The sequence below is a fragment of the Talpa occidentalis genome, unplaced genomic scaffold (genome assembly GCF_014898055.3).
Source record: "Talpa occidentalis isolate TD23 unplaced genomic scaffold, MPIMG_talOcc4v2.1 talOcc4.9, whole genome shotgun sequence".
NCBI classification, from domain to species: Eukaryota; Metazoa; Chordata; class Mammalia; order Eulipotyphla; family Talpidae; genus Talpa; species Talpa occidentalis.
This window is the reverse complement of record NW_023605305.1, coordinates 109686904-109712132: the sequence shown is the minus strand read 5'-3', so window position 1 is coordinate 109712132 and position 25229 is coordinate 109686904. Positions and strand designations below refer to the sequence as shown.

Below are 25229 nucleotides of genomic sequence, written 5' to 3'. Positions count from 1 at the left end.
GATTGGTTTCGGCAATTTTCATGTGCAAGAACCACAAAGAACTGGATATGAGACCAGCAGGGACAGCCAGCCCACTCCCTGCTGGGCCTGAGGCTCTCCTGTTCTCTGCGCTTCCCTAGCAGGAGCTGTGCCAGGGCTGCCAGCCCCACGCCTGCTCTGTCTGGAGCTTCCTGCATCCAGGTACCACCTCAGCAGCCTCATGTTCCTGGTTCCTCTCCTGCGAGCTGGGCTGTAGGCGTAACCACTCTCCTCCTTCCTGTTCCCGCCTTATCTCTTCTGGGCAGTGAGGCTGGGCCCCAGCAGCTACTGTGGGTGTCCACTCCCCTGGTCAGTGGGTGACTGTCCTGGCCATGGTGATGAAGTCCACTCAGGCCCATTGGTCTCTGGGCCTCCCCTCTGGGTGGTTTAAGCCTTGCCCCTCATATCCTACAAAGACAGCTGAGATTTTTCTAAAAAACCACTGGCTTCCTAGAGGAGCAGCACATCTGAGAGTCTGTCCAGTGGGCTCAGGACCAGGGCCAAAAAATCCCCCTGGGGGCTTGTGTCTGAATTTGGCCTCTGCATGTATGTCTGTGTGGCTGAGTGTGTGTGTGTGTGTGTGTGTGTGTGTGTGTGTGAGTGTGTGTAGGGGAAATAATTACTCCGAATGAAACGTAGCATGTTCCTGTCAAGCTGAGCTTCTCTTCCTACCACGGCCTAAACAAGTTCAGCCACACCTACCACAGCCTCAGACCTGGCCTCGGCACTGGGCTGTCTCCCGGCTGCTGGGGCAGACCCCCCATGACCAGACAGTGCATAGGGTGCCCGGGGGGCAGATCATAGCTCCATACCCAGAAGGGCACACTGCCCCACAACTCCTGGCGGCCTCCTTTTTAACTTTACAGGTTTTCTACAGGCCGACCTCTCCCTTCCCTTCATCCTCACCCCTGCTCTCTCCTGGTCCCCAGTTCATCCTCAACTTTGGTAATTTGGGAGGACCACGAGAATCCGGCTCAGACTGCCTCGCCCTGGGCTCCATCTTCTCCCACAGTCTGCTCCCCAGCTGGGAGGGAGAGGTCATAGGGAAACGTGTGTGCAGGGGTGAGAAAGAGCAGGAAAAGGTAAAAAAGGAAGGAGGGCGAGAGGCAAGGAGTGGGAAGGAACTTTGCATTCTCATTAGCAATGCTAACTGCACAGTAATGACTTTGTGTTATTATCAGAAATTTATCCTGGAAAACAGTCAGCTGCCCCGGCAGACACAAGCTCGCTTCACAGCACTGGCTCAACACTTGAGAAAAACGAGCAATTTCTTCTCAGAGAGAAACTTGCCATGACCCAAACTCTGATGTGTTCACAGAGGAGTTTGGAGCTGGGTCCTGTGGCTTTATCATAATCAGCTTGAGGTCAGGGGTGGGCCTTCCTCTGCTTGCCTGGAAAAACTGAGCTCTGGATAAGAACTCAGCGTAGTGAGACTGAGCGCTGGAGCCTGGAGCCATGAATATAGAGATGCAGCGAGACTGTGGGTCCTCTGTCTCACTTGTCCCTCAGGAGTGAGTGCTCCAACCAAGGAAAGTCTGCCCGTTCTCTGTTCACATGAAGCACTCGATTTTTGCCTGAAAGACTTGTCGCAGGTTGTGAGAATGAATATGTCCCCTCATTTCCTCCTAGTCCAGGTCTCCTCTCACCTGCTTGAAAACAAAATAAAATCAAAAGTAAAAGAAAACACCCTTAAAACTCTACTCCTCCAGGAAGCCTTCCCTGATTTGACCTATTTAACTCAGATTCTTCCAGCACTCACACGCTCACTTTGCATATATTGCATCCATAGGACCCCTTCTTTTCAAGGAGACACTCACCAAATGTGGATTAGGTATGAGACACTGAAAATATAAAGATAAATAAGATACAGACCCTGGGCCTCCCAGTTGGTGCAAGGGGTTAAGACGCAACCTATGAAGCTGTCCGCAGCCTCTGTAGCACGAGTTCCATCCCCGGCCAGGGAGCTGCCCACATGGCGCAGCAGACCTCTCCTGACTCGCCTGCTGCTCCCCACTCTGCCTCTGGTGAATCCTCTCGCCCCCCACACCTCTGGCCTGTACCCCAGTTCTTGTATGCATAAATAAATAAATATTAAAAAAAAAAAAACAAGATACAGACCCTGGATCGAGGAGCGCACAGCCCAGTAAGAATAAGCAGTGTGCTGTTGCTAAAACTCCAAGGCGAAGCTTAGCACAGCAATGGACTGACAAGGAAAGGGACATCTGAATCCGCTTCAGAAGTCAGAGAAGGTGCTGTTCCAGTGCTTTTGTGTTATCATTTCATTTAAACCTCTCCATAAACTGATGAGAGAGGTGATACTATTATCATCTCTATCTAACGAAAAAAAAAAGGTGAGGCACAGAGAAATTTAATAACTTGCCCCAAATCACCCAGCTTCTAATGGCAGGTCTGAGATCTGAGCCCAGGTGCCAAAGCCCATATTCTTACCCTCAAGACCCCACCTCAGCCAGTAGGAGCCATCTGGGTGGTGAGGAAAAGAGGGAAGTTGTTCAGGGCAGGGACAAGCAATTGCACAATTCCAGAATCTACAGGGGGCACAGTGGAGATGAGGAACTGCCAATCAAATGGCAGAAGCGTGGAAATTTGGAGGCTCTGAGGAGAGACAGGGGCAGGCAGCTTGTGAGCACCGCCCGGCAGCTTCAGCCTCTTCAGGAGTGCCTGGAGAGGAGGCTTGAGAGCTGGACAGAGGCCAGATCTGCAAAGGACTTCGTGTCATGAAGAGAATTCCGGCCTCGTCCTGAAGGCCCTGGAAAGCCACTCAAGGATCTCAAGTGGGAAGGTGACAAGGCGCGTTATCGTAAAGGGCAGCTGCCCTGATCCAGAAGAGGCAGGGTGAGTGCTGAGCTAGGGCAGTGCGCGTGGTAAGGAGGGCAGGGGTTCAAGCAACTCAGAGATAAAAATAAGATCATTCAGTGGCAGATGGATGTGGGTGGGCGAAGGAGAGAGAAGGAGAAATTGAGAAAATCAGAAAGAATCAAGGTTCCGAGATTTGGGGTTTACTCTGGGTTGGTCATGTCCTTTTTTAGGGAGGTGGAACATGTTTATGAAGGAAAACGTGAATCCTGACAATGCACATACTGGATTCAGGAGGTCTGAGGTCAATGTGCTCAGAAGAGGAATTTAGAAACATACAGGTAGAACCAAGGAGACAGATGGGTCAGAGACTCAGAACCAGGAGACTTTCGTGTCTGGGTCTTGCAGTGAGACTGCCTGGGTTTGCAAATTCTGGCTCTATCACTTGACACCTTAACCTCAGATAATAATAGCGTCATTGAGAGAATCAAATGATACAATCCATGTTAGCATAGACCCTGGAACCGAGTAAGTGCTCAGTAAATGTTTATTATTACTACTATTAATGTTGGTGCTGCAGTTAACCTTGAACAACTTGAACTTGGGGGTTAGGGCTGACCCCTACACAGTCAAAAATCTGAGTATAACTTTTGACTCCAAATAGCCTAGGTTGACTGGATGCCATACAGATAACATAAATAGTTGATTACATATATTATATATTGTGCTCCTGCCATAAAGTAAGCTAGAGAAAAGAAATTATTATTAAGGAAAGGGTAGGAAGAGAAAATACTTTTACAGGCCTGTACTGTATTTATTGAGCTGTAGGTTTACGTAGCCCTATGTAAAGAAAATTTTCATTTACAAGAAAATTCACCTAGATGCAGAACTGTGTAGTTCAAGCCCGTGTTGCTCAAGGGTCAACGGTATTTCATATTGGAAGCCCGGGGAGTGGATGTGATCACACAGAGAGACTGTGCAGGCAGAAAAAGGAGGGATAAGAGCTAAGTCCAAAGAAAATGGCAGGGCTGGGCAGAGGCAGAGCAGAGAGTGAGAAAATCTGGGCCGGTGGGAAATCTGGAGAGAAACAAGTCACGGTCGAGAATGTCACAGTTGATGTGCGTGTGGGCAACTCTGCAGCAAAGAGGGCAAATAACTCATTTGAAACCAATTTCATGTGTGGCCTCTCCAGTAGCCTATTACGCGCAGTCCCCCCGGACGAGCCGTGAGCTGGAGGCTCTGCAGGTGTGTGTGATGGAGGGGATGACCCGGCCTTGTCTCACGAGCCTGTGCAGACTGGGTCTTGGCAGCGCTCAGTAAATGCTCGATGAATGAATGAATGATGTGAAAAGGCTTGAGTTGTTTCTGGCCCTTGCGAGCTTACAATTCCAAGTGAGTTGTTTTGAACCTTTCTGAGTCCTCACTAGTGAAATAAGAATAATCAGATCCACTTCTCAGGGTTATAATGAGTGTGAAATGAGCTAACATATGGGAGTGTTGTGCAAACTGCACCACGCTCTGCAAATGTACCAGAGTATGAATAAAGGTGGGGGTTGACTCACTGAAACCATTTAGTATATCTCTGGCGAGCAGCGGGAATGTAGGTAAGCCTGAGCTGAGATGGATTTTTGTTCTACTGATTGAATGGAGCCTAAATTTGGTGAACAGATTTGTTCTCTCTGGGGGCTCCTATCCCTTAGTCCACAGTGGGCTGCGGGGTCCTGACCCAAAGCATGCTCTGCAGGTTCTTTCCGCTGAGGTTCTGTTGAAATCAAGGATTAAGACTTCTTAGTTCTGACAGGGCCTTTTTGGATTTGTCACTTTAATTACTTCTGGCATTTTAATCTGGTTTCTTTTCATTAATGAAACAGCCAGAGTCCTGAAGTTGTAAACTCTCTCTAGGTTCCTTGGAGAGGATTCCAATCTTTGGTGTCCTGGTCTGACAAGGCTTGGCCCTTTCCTGGAAGTTGGGCTCGGACCAAGAGACATTAGCCAGATGCAGCCGAGACTCCCCAAGTTGCCCTCGGAGGCGTTCGAGCTCTGTCAGCTCTGTCAAGAGCTGAACGCCAAGCAAGTCCCAAGCCATGAAGCTGTCTGGCTGCAGCCTGGGTTTTATCAACAATAGTATCTTTTCTTTTAACCAGCAACTAGGTCCAAGAGGCAACTGTAATGGCTAAGGTCAGAGGGCAAGAGCTTTGCAAAGAGACACAAGGGTAACTCTTTTCCGGCTTTGAAATTTGTTTCCATTTTTATTTTAATTATTTTTTTTAAGATTTATTTTTTATTTATACAAGAGCCAGAGTACAGGGAGGGTGAGAGGATTCACTAGAGACAGAGCGGGGAACAGAACAGGCAGACTGACGAAGTAAGCTGTTGAGGGGAGCAGCGGGTGAGACAGGAGAGGTCTGCTCGCTATGTGGGCTGCTCTGAGGCCCGCACTGCAGAGGCTGTGGACAGCTTCGCGGCGCTGCACTCAACTGCCTGCGCCACCAGGGAGGCCCTCCATTTTTATTTTTTATCATAAAGTCAAGTTTAAAATATATTCGTTTCTTTGTAAAAGAGGCAAAATTATTCTCACCATCCTCTTCTGCAGAAGGAAGGGGCACTAACCAGGGGCCCGAAGGTCCAAATTCCGGGTCTCTGTCACCTCCTAGCTTGTGTGAGCAGGGACCAGGCAATTTCCTCTGGCCTACGAGCATCCATCCCTCCTGCCTCTTGGCTCATTATGGAACTGAGAGGAGTAAATTAGCTCTTGGCAATCTTCAGGGACTTTCCTGATGAAAGACTATGGGTCTGGACAGTGTATTGCTGGATGTTCCTCTATGATTTGAGAGAGAGAAGAAAGGGACTAGGAACTATAATTTGTTTTAACACCTGCCATGAATCATCATGGTGTATTGGACATTTAACCTAACTCATCTAATTCCTGTCCACCATGAAGCAGGCCTATTCGTTCCATATCCGAGATGAGGAGGCTGAGGTCCAAGGTGCTAAATCACAGCACCGAAAGTGCTACAGCTGACAAGTGATAGTCAAGATTTGAACACAGGCCTGTCAGGCTCCAAAACTTGTCCCTATACACAGTCAGGGGTGAGGAGGGGCACACCTGGCTTCCTTCCTAATCTTGTCACCCCAACAGTGTTCTCACTTCTCAAATACTGTGGAGAGACGTGCACCCACCATGCTTCCGCCCAGCCCTAAAACTCTTTCAGTGATGATGCTGCCTTTTGACTTTGAACCCGTCTCTGCTTCCCTGGTCCTAAGCCTGTGTTAGCCCACAAAGCCAGGCTGGAAGTGGTAACCCCTGTCCAGTTTGCCAGGTTTGATTTGGAACACTGTAGACTTGAGCAGAGAGTACAGAGCAGAAATAAGAACCTCTGAGATGGTGCCCCGGGCTCGGGACGCCTGAATGGTCTAGGATGTTCCCAGAATAAAAGCAAGACTGGACTCTCAAAAATCACCTGGGCCTTGACTCAAAATTCTGGGATGTGTTCTGCATCTTTTTTTTTTTTTTTTTTGTGGGACCCTCGTCGGTGGCCAGGGAACGAACCGGCGCTGCAGAGGCTGCGGGCAGCCTCGCAGCCCAGTGCTCAACCGCTGCACCACCAGGGGAGGCCCCGTGTTCTGCATCTTTATGCGAGATGAATCTCTGAAAAGTCTTATGATGGCTTGAAATGGCATAGTTTGCTGAAGTCACCCAGGTTTGGCTAGTTGCTATGTTTGTGTGGGACCTGGGGGGCCAGTGGGTGACGGCTCCTAGAAATACTGATAGATAAAGCTATTCTGGCAGAAACCCCGTAGCAGAGTTTGTTTCAAATTCAATGGTATAAAGTTACTTCCGGTCCCCACCATAGGAGGACATCAGCTTAACTCTTCACCAGCAGTTAGTGCAATTTCAGCTGATGTTGATTTTCTTAAGTAGATTAGAAGTCTTTGCAAAAGAGGCCACATGGCTCAGTAAGCAGGAGGTGGGGGAGTTTGGGAGAGCAGATGGGGGCCTGGAGGCTGGGTCAGTGTCCTCTGGGCTCCGTTCTGCTTGACAAAAGGGTGGATCTTCCTGCGTCTGTGTCTCTGTGTCTCCCTGCAGTCAGACTAGCTGGGAACGTCAGACTGCCCCCTTTACATCTCTGATGGGGGCTCAGGAGGGAGGAGGGAATGGTGAAAGGGGCTCCCTATTTAGAAATCGCATAGAGATGGGAAGACAATCTGACACATCGGTTCATGTCAAAGGAGCTCATTTCTCCCGCCTACGGCATTAGCAATTTCCTGCTGAGGTTTAATTTTCTATTAGAAATGATTATTTTGTTTTAATTTATTTTATTTGTAGCATAACACAACAGGATGTTGCTGCTCAGAGCAGTGCGGGATCCCAGCCCAGGGCAGTCAGGTCATTGTCTAAGAGGCCAGGGGATGTGCACTCGGGCTATTTCCGAGGTGAGGAGGGCAAATGAGTGGGAGGCCTTTGGTTTCTGCCTCAAACCTACTTTCATTCTGCCTCCCACCCCACTTCCAATTCCCCTCTCTGCTTCTAAGCACTCTGGACCCCGGGGGTGCGGAGGCGAGGAGCAGACTCAGGATGCTCAAGCCCTGATTGGAGATGAGGTGAGGGTGGTGGGGGAGGGGAGGTCCCACATGGGTCTGGATGACACGGGTGATGCCCTTTCTCTTTCAGAGCCAGAAAAACTGCTCTCAGATCGCCTCCCTTTTCCTTTCCCCACTCAGCCTCCTCTCTTCCCCTCCTCCCATAAAATCCTAGAGTGTCATTGCTGGAAGGAGCCTCAAAGAGCTTCTCATCCAACTTCATCATCTTGCAGATAAGGGAACTGATGCCCTGACAGGGGCCAGATTGTGGCTGCGTCGGTGCTCCAGTCCTGGACGCCTGCCTCCTGGTGCCCTGCCAGTGCCCTTGTTTGCTGCTATGCCATGCTGGCTATGTCTGCTTCTCTCTCCTCCTCACCGTTAAGCTGAAACTCAGACTGTTTTCTCTCTGAGACACAGCCCCGGGGGGCAAAAATTCCACTTCTTTCCACCTCCTTCTCGCCCTGGGTCTGGCTGGGACTCTGGGGGTCTGAATTTGGTCTCTCATGGGACGAGGCATACATGCATTTTGGGAGGGCTTGGGGGAGAAAGGGTTGTAGAGAGGAAAATTCCTACCTTAACGTGACTATCTTTTATTTCTGCGCTGGGACTGGGTATGTGACTAGGGGTATCAGCAGCTGACTTGGGAGGGGGACGAGAAGATGATAATGAGCGTGGAGCTCTTGCTTAATGTAAACACGCGTCTCTGCTACTGCTCTTTCTGAACGAGTGTCCCTTCACACGTGTGTTAGTCTCTCCGTCCCTTTCTCTGTTCTCTGCGTTTCTCTCTCTGTATCGTCTGTATTTGCCAATTTATGTTGCATCTTCTGCCTCTGGGGCTCTTTACCTCTGTCTTTCTCTTGTCTCTACCTCTGTCCCGTTTCTTGCTCGCTGTATTTCTCACACACGTACTCCAAATTCAATAGTTATTGACTGGCCCAGGAGCTCCGGTCCCTTCCCACAGCCCTGTCAGAACAAAACCTCCTTCTCCCTCTTCGGCTGAGAAATACCAGGTCCAGAGCTGCTACTGGAGCGCCAGAGACACTGCAGAACTGCCTGCCGAGTGTGGAGGCTGAATCTGGGAACAATGAGAAATAATCTGTTAATTCTCAGCTTCTGCCACCTGCTCTGCTCCAAACAGGCTCCTTAGCCTTCAGTTTAGATGCAAATTCCCCCACTCGTTGTAAGCAAAATATTGATTTCCCTGCATCGCAGTCCTGGGCCCTTGCAATGGTCCTGTGTTTTTGTTTCTCTGCAAAGGAAAAACAAGGCGCTTTGTTCTGCGAATTTCCCTGGGAACTCAAGAGGGGGAGGGAGAAATCGCCGCGGAGTGACAGAGTTGCCATAAATACGGGCAGAGAGCGCTTCTTCTTCATTTGTATTTTACATAAACACAAACCTGCCGGAGGGGAAACTGCTAATGAGCACGTGAGGTGGGGCCTCGGAGCACCCATCTGCCCAAGCGCTGAGCCCTGCATTTGGGTGCTGAAGGAGGTGGCAGGGTCTCTGAGCTCATCAGGTGGGAAGCGAATGGGGACTTCGTACCCTCACCTGTTCTTGCAACAGCAGCTGAGCACCTTCCACAGGAAGGTGGCCTGCACTGCATAGTGTCCACGGCACCGGGGTCACACCTACTCGGTCTCTGCTGCCTGAATTCCAGCCCTTTCTTAAGGCAAGATTCAGAGGTCAGGGTGCAAGCTGTGAGCTCTCTCTCTTCCCCAACCCCTTCCCTCATCCTGTGCCACGCGGCAGTTGTAACAACTGGGCCTTCAGTACCGTGGACAGAGCCAAGGAGCGCGTCCCGCGAGGAAGAACCGCCTGGTTGGGCCAGGGACCTCTCAGACTCCCCTGGCCTCTGTGCCCGGCTACCAGCTCTGAGTCCCAGGGCCGGCTAGCGCGCTTGGTGCAGATGGCGCACGGTGGAGACCGGGAGCTGGAGCTACGAATCTCCTCCCTCCGGAACGTGAGTCACCGCCCAGCCACTTCCAATTAGCGTGTTAATTAAGAAGGAAAAACCATTCTCCCCCACCCGGGTACACACCAGCCCCGCAGCTCCCGGGGGTTCCAGCTAAAGTTTCCTTCCAGGCTCCGGGAAGGCAAACGGACTTCAGGGGAGCCTCACGCAGGAAGGGACCACCCGCGGGCCGGCGGAGGGCGCGCGCCTTTTGGGGACCCATTGATGTCCAGAGCAGAGCATGTCGGAGCTCCCCAGCCAACCTGCTCCTGGACCTCGCAGCACAGGTCCTGAGGGGCGCTCTGACCCAAGCCTGGCCTCCGTCCTCACGTTTCTGCTTCGGTCTTTCTGGCCCATCTTATGCTTAACGGAAAGATACATTATGTCTCGTGGTGATGGCATCTTTGCGGGAGGTGGGTCTGGCTGGAACAGGGCGCCCTCCAGAAATGCCCCCTGATTCCTATTCGTCAGAAACTTTCCCCTCCCGTTGCCATGGAGAGAGACGGCCGCTGCCTCCAGTCGCCATAGCAACGTGCGGGTACCACGGACCGCAGGATTGCGGGGCCCAGAAAGTCTTTTGCAGTTGGCATCGCCCCTCAGACTTAGGGTCTTCTGCAAGTCTTGGGGCAAGTCTGAGTAACTTCCCGCGTCAGGTGCCTTGGCCAGCCACCCTTCTTTCTGTAATGGGTTGATTTATTTTGCGCCAATGTGTGGCAGGTGGCAATGTACCCAGTGTTTTCATAAACACGATCTTTAGACCCCCAAGCAGCCCGGGAAGCACTCTTAATTATTTTATTCCTTTCTCGGGGGCACAACTGAGGCTCGCAGAGGCCCAAGGTCACACGAGGCAGCGAACGCGGCTCCCAGGCTGTCCCCGGGGCCTTGCGCCCTCCGGGACGCGGGGCAGCGCGGCTCCCCGCCTCGGACCCGCCGGCCTCGGGCCGGCCCCGGCGCGCAGAGGGGGCGGCCGGGAGGCGCCAGACTTGCCAGCTGCCGCGGGGTGCCACGTGAGGGGCGGGGACCCTGCGGGGAAGTGGTTAAAAGCGGAGCCGAGCCGCAGGGGGCTGCTGCGGGAGGGTCTTCTCGGGGCGGCCTCGCCCCGCCCAGTCCCGCCGCGCCGCGGGTTCCGGCGCCTGCTCCGAGGGCCGGGGTGCCCGGCATGAGCGGGGAGTGGGGGGCCGGGGGGCCTCGGTGCCAGGAGGCGCTCGCGGTCCTGGCCTCGCTGTGCCGGGCCCGGCCGCCCCCTCCCGGGCTGGACGAGGAGACTTGTCGGAGCTTCGCGCTGCAGCCCCCGGAGCGCAGCCCGAGCGCGGCCGACGCAGGTAACGCGCCCCCCGAGCCCCCCGCCCCCCTTCTAGGCTCTCCCCCTGGCTGAGCCCCCTCCCCCAAACCCTGACCCCAGGAGCCCCGGAACTTAGAGAAGTTCGGCTCGGAATTTTGGATTCGGAACCCGGGCCAGCCAGTGCCCTGGCCGCGGCCGACCGGGCGCGCGGGGGGCCGTGGGGGGCGAGGGCCGGGGTGGGGGGCGCGGCCCCTCCCGCTGACCCCGCGGGCTCGCGGAAAGCCGGGTTCGCGGGGCCGGGCGCCCCCGGGGACCTCGGGGTCCCTCCTGCCTCGGGCTCGCCCTGCGGTCGACCTGCCGGGGTGGGTCCGGGCACCGAGCGGGCGGCCGGGACATCCCGCCCGAGGAAGTAACTCGCTTCTCCGGGGATGTCCGGGACCCGCCCGTCGGTCTGTCTGTCCGTCCGTCTGTTCTCTCGAGGAACGCGGCGCCAGCCCCCCGCGGTTCTCAGGGAGAAACTTGGGTCTGCGCCTGGCACGGGCGCTGGGCGTCCGGGCGCCTCTCGGGCTGCGAGCGCCGCCTGCGTCTCGGCGCGGGGCGGGGGGCGGGGGGCGGGGTGGGGGAGGGCGTCGCGGCATCCCTCCCCCACCCCCTGCACCCCTATAACTCGCTGCCTCGGCCTCTCTCTGACTCACTCGGACTCGAGGCCGGGCGCGCGGAGCGGTGCCCGCGCCCACTTCGCCGAGCGGGCGCCTCCTGCCCGGGCCGCGCCGATCCCGCAGCCGGCGCCTCCCGGGCGCCCCGAGCCCAGGCGGGCGGGCGCCGAGCCGAGTCGAGCTCGCCGGAGCCGGTGAGTCCGAGCGCGAGCCCCGGGCCCCGGGCGGCGCGCGGCTGCGGGGTCCCCGAGGCGCCTGGGGGCGGCGGGTGGGCCGCGTGGCGCGGGCGGGCCGGGCATCTACCTGCGGCACCGGCGCCGCGTGGCCGCGCTCGCGGGCTGCAGCCGGGTCCTTTGTCCCGACCGACCCCGACGTCTGGGGGTCCCGGCAGGAGGGAGTCTGGGGGGCTTCCCTCGGGGGGAGGTCGGGAGGGCCGGGAGGGGCCGGGGCAGCGCGGGGCCTCGAGGGAATGCAGGGTGGGGGCGGGGAGATCCTGCAAGGACCCAGGCGCGGGGGTGCCTTGGGCTCCGCAGGCTGCACCCCTCCTTGGCCCCCAAGGCGCCGGGCCCGGGGGTGCCAGGGCGGCTCCGCACCACCGGCGCGGGAAAGGGAAGAGGGGCCGTGAGAGGCGGGAATTTCATCTCCAGGCTTCTCCTGGGACCAGAAACCAGGGGCTGGAGCTGCGGTTCCGGAGCAGGGACCGGTGGGGTAAGGTCCGCAGAGGCTGAGGGTTCCAGCGCCCCGTTTTCACTTGAGGGTAGAAGTCAGAGTTGTGGCTAGTGCTGGATGGGGTCATTAGGCCAGGGCCTGGGGAGGGGGGAGAGACGGGGAGAGGAGTTGGGGGCCAGAGAGAGGCTCGTGTGTGTTAGGGGGCTGTCTCCAGCCTTGGGGTGCAGCCCACCTCAGCTCTGTGAGGGTTTAGGGTGTGCTGTTCTCGCTCGCTCTTCCCCTGGCCCCCGCCAATGTTGAGTCAATGGGTTGATTACTGCAGGAGAAGAGACGGAGTTTAGACATAAAGAAGTGCTTTTAGACGGTGACACAGTGATGGAAGTTGGAGAGGTTGGTTCTGCTTCTGGAAGCATCTCAGAGTAGATCAGGCCAAGAAATTGTTATTAGACTTTGGCTCCTGGTGTCATCACTCCTCACACCTCCCAACCCCCCATATCCCACCAGACACACGGGCCAGGAGGCTGCCTGCCTGCCGGCCTTTCCATCCCCCTTCCGTTTCTTCTCCGGTGAGGTGATCCATTTCCAGCAGGACCTGTCGTGCTGGTCCTGACCCCTCAGACCCTAAAGGTAACAATTCAAGGTGAGAACACACCTGTCGATTTCTAGCTGCCATGGAGGCTGCCCCTCTTGTCTGCATAAGCCAGAAATCTTGGGGGGTGGGATGGAGGTTGGGGAGTATATTTGTGTAGCACGTCCCCATACCAGGGACCTGCCATCTCCAGGGGGACACCCTGCAGTCTGGAATGGCAGGTACCTAGACAGGCAGACTGAAGATCAGGGTGAGTGAGAGAAAGCTGAGAAGCAGGAGCCCGAGGACCCAGATGAATCAGTAAGCTTCCCTGCAGGCTGCTTCAGTTTGGGTTGTCAGCCTGGGGGAGCTTGAGCTTTGGCTGCTGAGTCACAAACCTCAGGAAGCCCTGGGGAGGTGCGGGGGGGGGGGGGGTGGATTGGAGGGACAAACTGTGGCCCTGCAAGGGGTGGGGGCAGGAGAACCTTAATCAGAGCAAAAGAAAGAGGGTAGCTGAGTGGCTTTGGGGTCTTGGGGATTTAGGTGAACACCTGGTCTAGGGAGTGGGGTTCAGGACTGGGGCCTGGACTGGGGCCCATCTCTAGCCTACTTCCTAGAGCCATTGGCTGGATCCAGATTCCAGCCAGAGAAAACACTGGGGTTTTCATTTGCAGTTTCATGAAAAATGCAAGTGACTAGAGCATGCTCAGTTGCCTTTACCATTCTGTTTCCCCTGCCTTCCTCCTGCTCTCAGTCTCTAGCTCTTGGGATTTCTAGTAACACCTTGAGCTTCATGACTGAAATTCAGATTCTATCATCCTCTACAAAGACCCTCCCATGCGCTAGGGTCTGCGCTAGGAATTGCACAGGCAATCTCAATCAGACCCTGATTTGGAAACACCTCTACACAAACTGTCCCAGCTTGAAAACAAAGTTCCTCTTTTCTTTGAAAACTCTAAAGGCCAAGAAGGGTCTGCCTGCTTTCTTAACATACCCCCTCCCAAGGTGGACACTGACAGGCAGTTCTCTGGTTGGTTTTTTTTTTTGTCATCTGCTTTGTGGAAGTGAGTGACTGTTTCCCGAAGGTCAAGTTGCAGAATGTCGGGTTGAGGTAGGACCCAGAGGATCAGTGATGTTCCAGAAAATGCAGGAACCTCACAGGAGACCCTGAGCTGCCCTGTGCCTCCCAGTTCGGCAGCCAGGAATAGTTGTTCTCTGGCTTACCTGTGACCCTGGCATGTACGTGATGCTTGTTCACTTCTCTAACGATTGTGGAGTTGTTCTGTGATTCAGCTGCCTGGCTTTGAAGTTGGCCTTCTGTGACACATAATATTTTTCCTGCTTGTGATGGCAAATTAACTGCACAGCATTTCATCAAAACACAAAAGTCCTGTTTCTATAACTGAATACTCAGTCACTCCCTCTCTCCTGGCTGGCTGAAAAGGGCAGGAATTCTCCAGATTTTGTCTTCTTTGAGGCAATGCACAATCCTTTAGAACCTGTGATGGTGATAGTCTCAATCCACACTGTTTCTTGAGTTTTAAGATTCTAGAACCAGGACCCAATAGCCTGGAGTTGTAGAGCTATGGACTGACAGTTCTAGAAGTTCTCTTCTCCTGCTGACTGGGAATTTCAGCAGTGAAGTTGGTTGATCCAGGTGCTGCATCCCTCCAAGCTCTGTACTGAAGATGTGTTCTCTTTTCACTCTTTGGATACTGTTCCTCCTCCCGATCAGAGCTGGGAGTATAACCTGTGGCTACGAATAACTACGACTGGAATTGAGGCACCTGGTTCAGACCAAGTATCTTTAGGGTTGTCTGGAAGTGGGGAGAGCAGGATCAGAGAAAGTCCTGACAAAGCCAGGGGGTCCCCTTGCTGGTCCTGTTTAGGAAGAGAGGCCTCCTGGGCCGCAGGGACTGGGCCACACTTAGGAACTAAAACCTGGGGAGCCTTGGAAAGTAGAGGTGAGCAGGGCACCCAAGTGGGGACACTCCTGGTATAATGGAGAGTCTCTGTTGGGACATGGGACTGTTCACCTCGCCCTGCACACAGGTCTCTTCTTTCACAGGTTGCAGGTACAGAGGGGGATGGGGAGGTGGAATAGAACCTGTCCGGCTTTCTGTCTGCCCCTCCCCTCCCCCCAGCTTTGATCCCCACAATCAGAGGCCACCTGCCACATGACCAATGAGGCAGGAGGGTGCAGTAACCATCTGCCCAAATAATAACACTAATAATTGCTAAATTAATGCCAACGCTCCATTAGCTATATAACACTCCACATTAGTCTCCGATTTATCTCTGAATCCCCTAATGACTGTGGAAGTGGGTGCCCAGTCATAAAGCTTGGTGTGGCCGTAATTAGCCCAGCATTGTCTCTCCTCATCAGTTTTTTCAGGAGCATTAATTCCTTCTCTGTTTGGATTCTGCTAATTATCCCCATCGGTAGCTTGGCCTGGATCTATGAAAGAAGGAAAGGAAGCTCTCTACTAAAGAAGGGAAAACTCTCTACTCTCCCTCTCTCCAACCCTGGATTTTAATTAGACCAGTTTCTCCTAATACATTTACAAGCGATGGCAGAGCTTATTATTAATGGGGCACATCTGCGTGCCCCAGAACAGAAAATCCTGTTTCTCCTAACTCTTTCCCACACCCCGCTCAGGTATTTCTCAGGTCTGTCTCTGAAGGATACTTTTCCGGGGCTGTTGGTGTTGGTGGGGTGGCTGCTGGGTAACATGCAGTGTCTGCTTTTTTGCAGGAGAGAAGAATAAGATGAGGGATGAGAAGCTGCTTGAGATTCAGAGGGTTCAGAGGGTTCTCCCCGGGCTCAGAGGGTTTGGATGTCTCCCATCACCCCCTATTCAAAACTGAGAAATGCGCCCCCCAGCTTCTCTGCCTAGGCTTCCACTAGATAGTTTTTTTGGGTCAACCTGACTCCTGTCAGGCTCCAAGCACTGACTCAAGAGTCTAGTTAATATCGCTTGACTTAGTCAACTTTTCTGGGAGAGATGAATGCTTGTTTCTTAGGGAGGCTCTAAAGATTAGATGAGCGAATGTAAGCAGGCACAGTGCTTGCTACGTAGGAATGAATAACGAGCAAGATTGCCATTTATATTAGTGGTTCTGATAAGAGTCTCCACCCTTCCTGGACCAGGCACTAATCCTTCCAGGCTCTCTGGCCTTTGCCTCTCTGTTGTCTGTGCTTGTCTCTCGTCTGCGTCTGAGCGAGCATTCCGCTCTGCACAGCTGGGGACTGACTGTCTCTGAGCCCCCACCAGCTACCCCAGGCCTTGAATTCAGCCTTCTTTAGCTTTGTGGGGAGCAGGGAAATTGGTCCTTCCTTCTTCCTTCCTGTCCTTAGTTTATCTTTTCAATTACAATCTGTTAGTGAGCATGCTTGTTTCTGTTACAAAATGGATTTTCCTGACATGGAAGCCCATTAGAAAAATGGGAACAATAGCAAGTGATAAGACCCGCTGATGAATCCTAACATGGTGGGTGGAGAGAAGGGGAGGGGGCATCAGGGCTCTGTCTTTGGAGACATGTCGGTAAGGGAGATTAGAAAGTCCTGGTTGCTAATTAATAACCCGGCATTTTCCAGGGAGAGAGGGAGGCTGTGAGCCATCGCTCCTGCCTGACAGTCCCATTTATGGAGACAAGTAGGTCCTGCCCTGATCTCTTTCAGGGGCACCTTACTTTCCTAGGGGAGAAGAAAGGTCTGAGGTAGCTCAGATACTTTGTCCTCTAGGCTGGTGTCCCGACCTTCCTTGCCTCAGAGGGCCCCGCTTGGGTCCTGCCTGTATGCAGTAAACAATTATCCCTCAAAAACGTAACATATGAAGAATAACAATTTCCATTTGGGGTGCAGTCACCATGTACAGCACTGTGCTCTATATCATCATTTATTTAATATTCACAATGATTCTCAGAAGTAGCGATCATTAGAATCCCCAATGAAATAAAAGAGAAAACCAAGATTTGGAGAAGTTAAGTCACTTGCTCAAGGTCACACATTCAGAAATATGGATGTTCCCAGAACCTTCTGGTGCTAGTACTCACCTGAGAGGTCTGCTCCGTGTCTGCGCACCTGGTGGATTGGAGTTGGCCAGCCAGGGCCAGAAGCCGGGTCACTGGGGCTGTTTCTGTGAATCCTTTGCTTACCCGAAGGCTGCCGGGTAATTGGCCAATATGATTTCCCAAGCCTGGTACTCATGGAACGCTACACCGCTGTGACACCTGCATGGGGATGTTTCACATCTATCACTGAGCAATGAACTTCTTTCCCCAATTTTCAAGAAAACTTTGCAAAAGCAGAGCTGATGTTCTTAATTGTAGAGTTTTCATTCTTGATTTCCTCCTTGTTCCTTTGAGGCTCACTCCTGTTCACCAGCTGGCCAGTGACAGTAACGACAAAACGAGTGGACAAATAACAAGCGAATGAGTATTGACCAAAAAACCCAGAGATGGGGGTTCTTTAATACAGTGTGTATTTTGTCTTGAGAGACAGAGAGAACTCGCTACCTTTGAAATAGGCATGTTATTTCTGCTTGTAAGGCTGTTCTGGTTTGTGATAAATAGAGTTAAAGCTCTCTCTACTTATTAGTGGCCATGACTTGTAGGTGTTTTGTCCACTAAACAAATTTCAAAACTAAAGGCTGTTCAAAACCAGACTGGGTAGAACTAGGTAATTCTAATAAAAATGGCTAATATTTTATTATACTGCTTACCACATTCGAGGTACTGTCCTCAGCATTTTTGATAGACTTTTAATATTTAAACCTTACAATGACCCATAAGGTAGTTATTATTATACCCATTTTGCCAGAAGCAGAGGCTCGGAGAGATTGAGTAGCTTGCCAGGATCACACAGCTCCTCGGCAGTGGAGAGGGACATTGAAGCAGCCCAGTCTGACTCTAGGGCAATGTTTTTTTCCTCTCCAGACTGAGAGAGAAATCAAGAGGAAAGGAGAGAAGGAGGGAGAACACAATTGTTAGTACTGTGTCTTTTTTCAGTAGCGTGTCTTTCTTAACCGGAGGGCAGCCTCTCTCTCATCGTGAGGCTGGTGTGGGGTGTAAGTAGGGAGAGCACAGGGTCAGGCTTCACAAGGTGACTGAGTTGCCCATGAAAATTCTATGTGCCTCGCAGGGTTGAGATTCAAACAAGACAGAATGGGACAAAGGTTTGAAGGTTTCTTGTGCTCCATGATTTACTCGCGGACCTGGAGTAAATCTAAGGCACATCTCTTAGGTCATCTGGGCCTTTGCACAATCCTCTGGCCTTATGGGAACCTACGCCCCTTCCCAGCCTTACTTCACCTTCCCCAGGCTGTGTGGGCTGACCAAGTTCAAGGCCAGACAGTGATTTTAAAGGGGCTAGTCCTTTGCAGTTGCCCCGAACTGGGACCTAATTATACTCTTACCAGCCTTGTTCACCTCTCGAGAGCCAACCCACTCAGGGCCTAGTTCTTGCATCTGCCTGTGTGAGGCCCTGGAAGAAGATTCTCCAGGCAGAAGCACCTCTTGGTCTTATATAACCAGAACTGAGCGCTGGGTGCCGATCCCCAATAATCCATACTCTGCCTCCCCTGATCACAGCTCCGAGGAACAACAGCTGGGGTCACGTGGAAGAGCATTCAAAAAGCAACCACACAGAAGAAAATTTGATTCCCTTGGCCCACCCCTTCCCCCCACTTCCCTGCTCATTTATGAATTCAGTTTTTTGTCAGACGGAACATTTAAATGCATTCTATGCTCTCTGGATTCCCCCTGTTTCTCCCCCTTTCTCATTAAAATTCTAATTATTACCAGAACAAGTAAGATGTATGATCAAAGGAAAGCAAAGCCCTAGAAATACCTTTTGTTTTAAGGTGACTCATAATGCAGAGGATGCAACCAGAACAGCTGTAACTGGGAAGAGAGAGAAGAGGTCTGGAGATGGCCGGTTCTTAGAAGAACTGGGTCACTTTCCTGGTGAGCCCCAGGGGGATAAAGAAACAGTCTCCAGACCATTTAGATCAGGAACCCCTAACAGCCCAAAATTATTTTGATCTAATACCTCCATACATGTTTACATGTTGCCTCCTTATACATATGTATGTATGTCTCCGGGGGGTTTGCAGAGCTGAGCTGCCTGGCTGGGACCTCCATCCCGTCACTTACTGTGTGTCCCTGGCCAGTCTATTTAGCCCTCTGTGCCTCGGTTTCCTCATCTGCAAAATGAGGATAATAATCACACCTGTTCCCCTGGGCAGTGTTACATGACTGAAAACTTTAAAAGCAATTTGTGCCTTGACATAGTAATGTTCAATAATCTGACTAAATCTAATAATAAATACTATCATTTCTTTTACTCAACTATTTTATATTCAACTATAGTATTTTATATTCAACCTGTGTATTAAAATTTTGGTTTCCTATTTTTAAATTATATATATATAAAATGTATATTAAAAAATATATATATAAATAATCTGATCTTTTTCTCTCTTGTGCCTGGGGATGCATACACACCACATTGGAGACCTTTAATCTAAAAGTTAAATTAGATCAGCTTTCTCTGGCAGTTTCCAGATGAAGGACCAATCCCAGATCCTTTGGTGGATCTTAAAAAGATCTAAAAAAAAAATCTGTGCAGAGATCTGGCGCTTGGGATAAATGGCTAAGTAAGGACTTGAGGATTCTCTGTTGTTTTCCTTATCATGAAGGTGGTGTGTGATCAAGGCCGGTACCCTGCATCCGGGGAGCTGAAAGGCAGTGCTGGCTCCCTGGAGAGCATGGCTGATGTTCTCACCTCCCTCTCAGGTTCCTCTGGATGTATGACAGCTTTTTCTGGGGTCTGTGTGCTGTCAGGAATCTCTGAAGCCTCAGTGGGGACCCGCGCATCTCTGTACCCCACGCTTGGCTTAAATCCTGTCATGAAGCAGGTGCTCGGGCCACGCTGGCTGAATGATCGCTCTGGTCCTTCTGTGAGCCATTCTTTCATTCCCATGTGCCAGTTCTATAACAGGCCCCGAGTTAGACAAATGTACAAACACAGGGTTCAAGGATTAATCAGAGACAGGCAGGTTGGGACAGTGGGCAGTGCACACAGGGGCCCTGGCCCAGACTCTGCCTCTACCAATCTGTGGCTCCAGGCCAGTCCCCGCTCTGACCCCACTGCTGGCCTCAAGACTCATGGGAAATTTTCTTAGAACCATGGAGCATGGAGACAAGATAATCCAGGGGCTGCAGATATACAGGTCTGCAGGGGCCAGACAGGGAACAGCAAGTGGAGCTGGTGAGGACACAGCCTTCCACCCTGGCGCCAACCCCACACCTAGGACTCCAGTCCAGCTGCCGAGTCCTCTGGCCGTTTGCAGAGAAGCCAGACATGTGGTGTGGTGGTGACGGTGGAATTGCTCAACTTTTCAATCACCGTGCAAACCAAACAAGACACCTCTGCTGGCTCGTCCATCAGTGACCCTGTGCAGAGCCTGCCTGTGTACTGCTGGCTCAAGCCTCTGACCTCTCAGAACAAGGGGACTGGGGCCCAGAGGGCCATTCCTAAAGGCAGAGCAGGGACTGTTTAACTTCTCCCAAAGGGAGGCATCCCTCACAGCTCTCCTGGGACCATGGGCATCCTGGGGAGGCGGGTGGTGTAGGGTTGGGACAGTGAGTGGCCGCCCTTGACCCAACCGTGACATTCAAAAATACCAGTTTTACAGCAATGCTCTCCAACTGCCCCAGGGATGGAAAAGGATAGCTGTAGCAATCATTTGCCCTTAGCTTTGAAATAAACTGTGTGGATCAGATTCCAATTTAATGCAAGGGTTTATTGGGCCTACTATGTGCAGAGTCCTGGGAGCACAGACAAGCCAGTAGACCTAATCCCTGCCCTCCAGGAGCAGGGATTCAATCTCATTCAAATCAGCTCAACAGCTACATGTTGAGCTACTGCTGTGGGTTTGGCACAGGTGGGGCAAGGGAGAAAGCGGAGTTCAGCCAAGCCTCTGGCCCCCGAGGCCTCGCAGCCTGCTGAGGAAGAGAGCTGTGTGCAAGGATGGCTGCTGCCAGGCTGGCCACAGTAGCAGCTCTAATAGAAATTCAAAAGGCATCCAAATGTGAACGCTTCACGAATTTGCACATTTGCTTCGGCTGCTGTTTAAATTACTTTCCCTTCCGCGGTGCACGTGCTGGTAGGCAGCAGGGAGGGGGCCCAGGTGCTCCCCGGGCTGGCCATGGTGGGGAGGGGGCGACGCTGGAGAATCAGTCTGAGGTGCCCTCGAGGCCTCAGTTGTTTCACCAAGTGGACTCTGGCGCGTCGGCCCTGAAGCCGCCTCCCTCCTCCGGGCAGCTTTCTCATGATCATTCTTTTCTCTTCTTCCGTCTCTGTCCCTTCTGTGTGCCCCTCTTCCAACACCCCGGCCCGCTTCCCCGCCTCTGTCTGTCTTGTCCCCCCGCCTGGCTCGCGCTGAGAGCAGGCACCTCCGTCAGCCTCCTCGCCGTGGTGGTTATTGTGTGTGGCCTGGCCCTGGTGGCAGTTTTTCTCTTTCTTTTTTGGAAGCTGTGCTGGATGCCCTGGAGGGGCAAGGAGGCCTCCAGTCCCTCTTCTGCTAACCCCCTCCCGGAGCCCCTCCAGAGCCCCAGCTCCAGAGGCAACATGGCGGACAAGCTGAAGGACCCCGGCGCCCTGGGATTCCTGGAGACGGCCGTGAAGATCAGCCACACGTCCCCGGACATCCCGGCCGAGGTGCAGATGTCGGTCAAGGAGCACATCATGCGTCACACGCGGCTGCAGCGACAAACCACAGAGCCGGCGTCGTCCACCAGGTGAGGCCCCCCCCTCCCTGGCCCTGCACCCCGCCTTGGAGCCTTCCAGCCACAACGAGAGCCCAATCTGTGAGGGTCAGAGGCCTGAGTGATTATGAGTGAGATTACACGTGGATTGGGCTGGAGGCCACAGGTGTGGGGCCCTGACGGGGGTAGGGGGTGGGGGATGCACCGAGAAGGTGTCAGCAGTCAGCGCCGCTGTGTGGCTGTCAGGTGCGGCCGAGGCTCTGCAGAGGGACGCCGTCGTGAAGGCCATGCCCCTGAGCTTAGTCAGGCTGCACATGGCCGTGGACCAGATGAGCTGCCGATGGTGGGGGGTCATCAAGAAGGCGGGCACCAGGAAAGGCTTCAGGAGAGGAGTCTTTGAAGTGGGGTGCTCGGCATGGGGTGAGCACTGGGGTATGGGGGTAAAAATTTAGGGGGTGGGGAAAACTTCAGGCAGAGACTAGACAAGAGCCCAGAGGCTTAGGAATTCCCAGCGTGTCTAGGGATATGGCAATAAAGCCTCGCGGATGGAGTCTGCCATGCAGGGGAGATGAAGAGGGACTTGATCCCTAACATCTTGAGGATGAGAATTCCTCTGTCACCTTTAACAATTCTGCACATGATAGCAGTTACATGCATGGCATTTTTTAATTGCAAAAACAAAAAAATAACCACACAGTGACAAAAACTATTCAATTCAGACACACATTGAAGTTTGGGTGTATACCGAGAGGAGGCGCTGGATTTATTGAAAACTTGGGAATCTAGTGGATCCTGGGTCCCTGCAAGGTCTCCTGGGGAAACAGCTCCAGGGAAGGAAGCTGGATCTGTAGATTGGAGGCCAGAAAGGGAAGTGCGAGGGTCATAGCCCAGAGTTGATTGGGTGACCTCGGGCATGTTGCTCACCTTTCCAAAACCCCACATTTTCCAACTGCAAAGTACGGCTAGTGGTTCTCAAGATGGCCGTGAAGAGCCAATGAAAGAATCCTTTTGATAATCGACTCTTCTAAGCACTTTATATGTTTGAATTAATTTCATTCTCACAGCAATTGCACGACCCTATGCAATTGCTCCTTTTATTATTATTCTCATTTTATAGCACAGAGAGGTTAAATAACTTAACCAAGTTCATCCAGCTAGAAAGTGGCAGAGCCCAATTAGCCTATGCAGACGGCTTCGAACACTAGATAAAAGTTAGCAGTGGTGCTGAGGTGGTCGTGATGGTGAAGAGGCCTCACGTGGAGAGCGGGAATGACCCGGCCTTCTCTAAGGAATCACATGTTTTAATCAGGGACCCAGGGCTGGGTCTATTAGGAAACAGCCTAGGTGCAGGTAGCAGAAAAATGGAAAATAATAATTGCTGCAGTGGCTAACACTGAGCTTTCTGTACACCAGGCCCTGTTCCAACTTCAGCTGCTCCTTTGAACAATACAGGTTTGAGCTGGGCAGCTTCACTCACACACGGTGTTTTTCTGTCCCCACTATCAGGAGTTCAGCTAGCTGTAGGGATGCTGGTTGGTTGAATCTGAGTTCATGGATAGGGAGCGTAGAGTTCTACCAGGGTTATTCTGATTTTCTGCTGGGGAAGGAGTTGGAGCCTCCACTCCCTGCTGTTCAAAGGCCAACTGTACTTTACATATATTAAGATACCACACGTGCACAAATTGTGTACAAAGTGCGTACAGAGAGAAGGGGGTCCACAAGCACCAGGAGAAGGGGGTCTTAGATAGGTGGAACCAGCAGTTGTGTCTGCCTGCACCTCCATTCCCACCCCTGACCACTCCTCTCTCTTTGCCCTTCCCACCATACCCCCCCCCCCCAGGCACACGTCTTTCAAGCGCCACCTGCCCAGGCAGATGCACGTGTCCAGCGTGGATTACGGCAATGAACTGCCACCTGCGGCGGAGCAGCCCACCAGCATTGGCCGCATCAAGCCTGAGCTCTACAAGCAGAAGTCAGTGGATGGGGACGAGGCCAAGTCTGAAGCCGCCAAGAGCTGCGGGAAGATCAACTTCAGCCTCCGCTATGACTATGAGAGCGAGACCTTGATCGTGCGCATCCTGAAGGCCTTCGACCTCCCTGCCAAGGACTTTTGCGGCAGCTCTGACCCTTATGTCAAGATCTACCTCCTGCCCGACCGCAAATGCAAGCTGCAGACCCGGGTGCACCGCAAGACCCTGAACCCCACCTTCGATGAGAACTTCCATTTTCCTGTGCCCTACGAGGAGCTGGCCGACCGCAAGCTGCATCTCAGTGTCTTCGATTTCGACCGTTTCTCCCGCCATGACATGATTGGGGAGGTCATCCTGGACAACCTCTTTGAGGCCTCTGACCTGTCCCGGGAAACCTCCATCTGGAAGGACATCCAGTATGCCACAAGTGTGAGTACAGCTGTGTTCCTAGGTTTCTTGAGGATTTGTACATCTGGGTTGAGTGGGACATGTCTCCATTTCTCTCTCCCCTAGAGACAAATGGGCCTTTGCCTTTCCAGATGTGAAGGGCAACTCTGGAAACTGACCAATGGTCTAGCCTGTCTTAGGAAAGACCTTGTACTTTGCCCCAGCTTGGGATACGGGGCAGCAGAACTCCCAAGAGATCGGGAAGGGGAGGGAATTTATATCTGTTGCTCTGATCATATGTTCTGGGTGGTTCTCTCTACATGCTAAGCCTCAGGTTTGCCTTCTATAAAATCATATCTATCTCTTTAATCATGGGTAAGAATGGAGCAGACTTGTAGGTTGAATCAGACAGCAGCATCTTCCAAGGGCGTTAATGTTTGGGATAAATAGTCGATCGGGAACAGGCTATATTCCTCAGGATGGCCCAGGTTATGCTGCAGCAACAAACACTCCTAGGATTTGGTGGCTTATAGCAACCAGTGCATAGTTCTCACTCATATTACATGTGCTTTGCAGCCTGGCTGGGGCACCATGCCACCTTGTTACTCAGAAATTCAAGCCGACAGAGGCTCCATCTCCATGTTACCACCCCAGATGGAAGAAAATGCAGCAAATCACAATTTCTTAAGGCTCCCACGTAGAAGTGACACACTTTCACTCACATCTCACCAGCCAAAGCAAGACGCACGGTGACTCCTCTCTCTAGGAGCAAAGCATTCCTGCTGTGTGCCCGGAGCCTGCTGCTCAGTGAGCAGCACTAGTGTCCTTTCTCTTAGGCATTGCCTGCCCACGCGAGTGGGCCTGAAAGGAGACCCGGCTGATCCACACAGGGGAGGCGGGTGCTGGGCTGCTCAGCATCAACTCAGATTAACCAGGGAAGGTTTCAAGTTGTGAAGCTCCCGTTGGCTTTTGGGGGAAGGGAGGAGAGCTTGGCAGAGACTGGGAGAGTTTGGAGCAGGGCGCTCCACGGTAGTTGTTGAGGAAGCTGTGCAATTGCCTCTGGGAGTAGATGGTGACCCTGAGGGTGTCTCCACCAAGCGCCAGTGACCTTGCGTCTGGCACCTTGAGTGCTGGGTATATCTTGCACCATTTCTGTGGGGCACAGGTCACCCCACTCAGTCTGCAGACCCTCCCTTTGGGCATCAGTACTCAGTGTCTCTGTTGAATCTGTGGGGAAAGATCAGCCTGGCTCTGGTGAGAACAGGGGAAGCATCTTGATTTGTTCAATGAGAAAAGGCTTTGGTGGGCCGTTTCTGCCCCCAGGAGGAGCGTCTGGGACACCCCATTCTCATAGTGGGTGCTGACTTGGACCCGTCCAGATTGACGTCCCAGTGCCTCCCCCACTGCTGCTTTCCTGAAATATCCCCAGAAACAGCACCAGCGACGGCCAGGGAGACAGGGCGGGCAGACGGGGCGGGCAGACGGGGCGGGCTGGAGCAGCAGCTGTGTGCCGGCCCCGAGTCCAGGAGCCCGGCTTCATAAATCACGCTCAAGTTTACAT

General features: G+C 52.8%; 1 protein-coding gene across 4 annotated transcripts in view; it reads left to right on the top strand.

Moving 5' to 3' along the window:
• The first annotated feature begins 10523 nt into the window (after positions 1-10523).
• The window catches only part of SYT6 (synaptotagmin 6), a 58497-nt gene continuing 43791 nt past the window's right edge, over positions 10524-25229 (top strand). For 2 of the 4 annotated variants that reach the window (XR_005122904.2, XM_054691225.1), the window contains exons 1-2: positions 19592-21344; positions 23152-23710. Coding sequence is in view for 3 of the 4 variants with exons in the window: in XM_054691225.1 (XP_054547200.1) it covers positions 20575-21344; positions 23152-23710 (1329 nt within the window). In the remaining variant the exon portion in view is untranslated. Of the gene's footprint in view, positions 10687-19591; positions 21345-23151; positions 23711-24244; positions 25136-25229 lie in introns of those variants that run through there. The other 2 variants (XM_054691226.1, XM_054691224.1) reach the window with 2 other exon arrangements.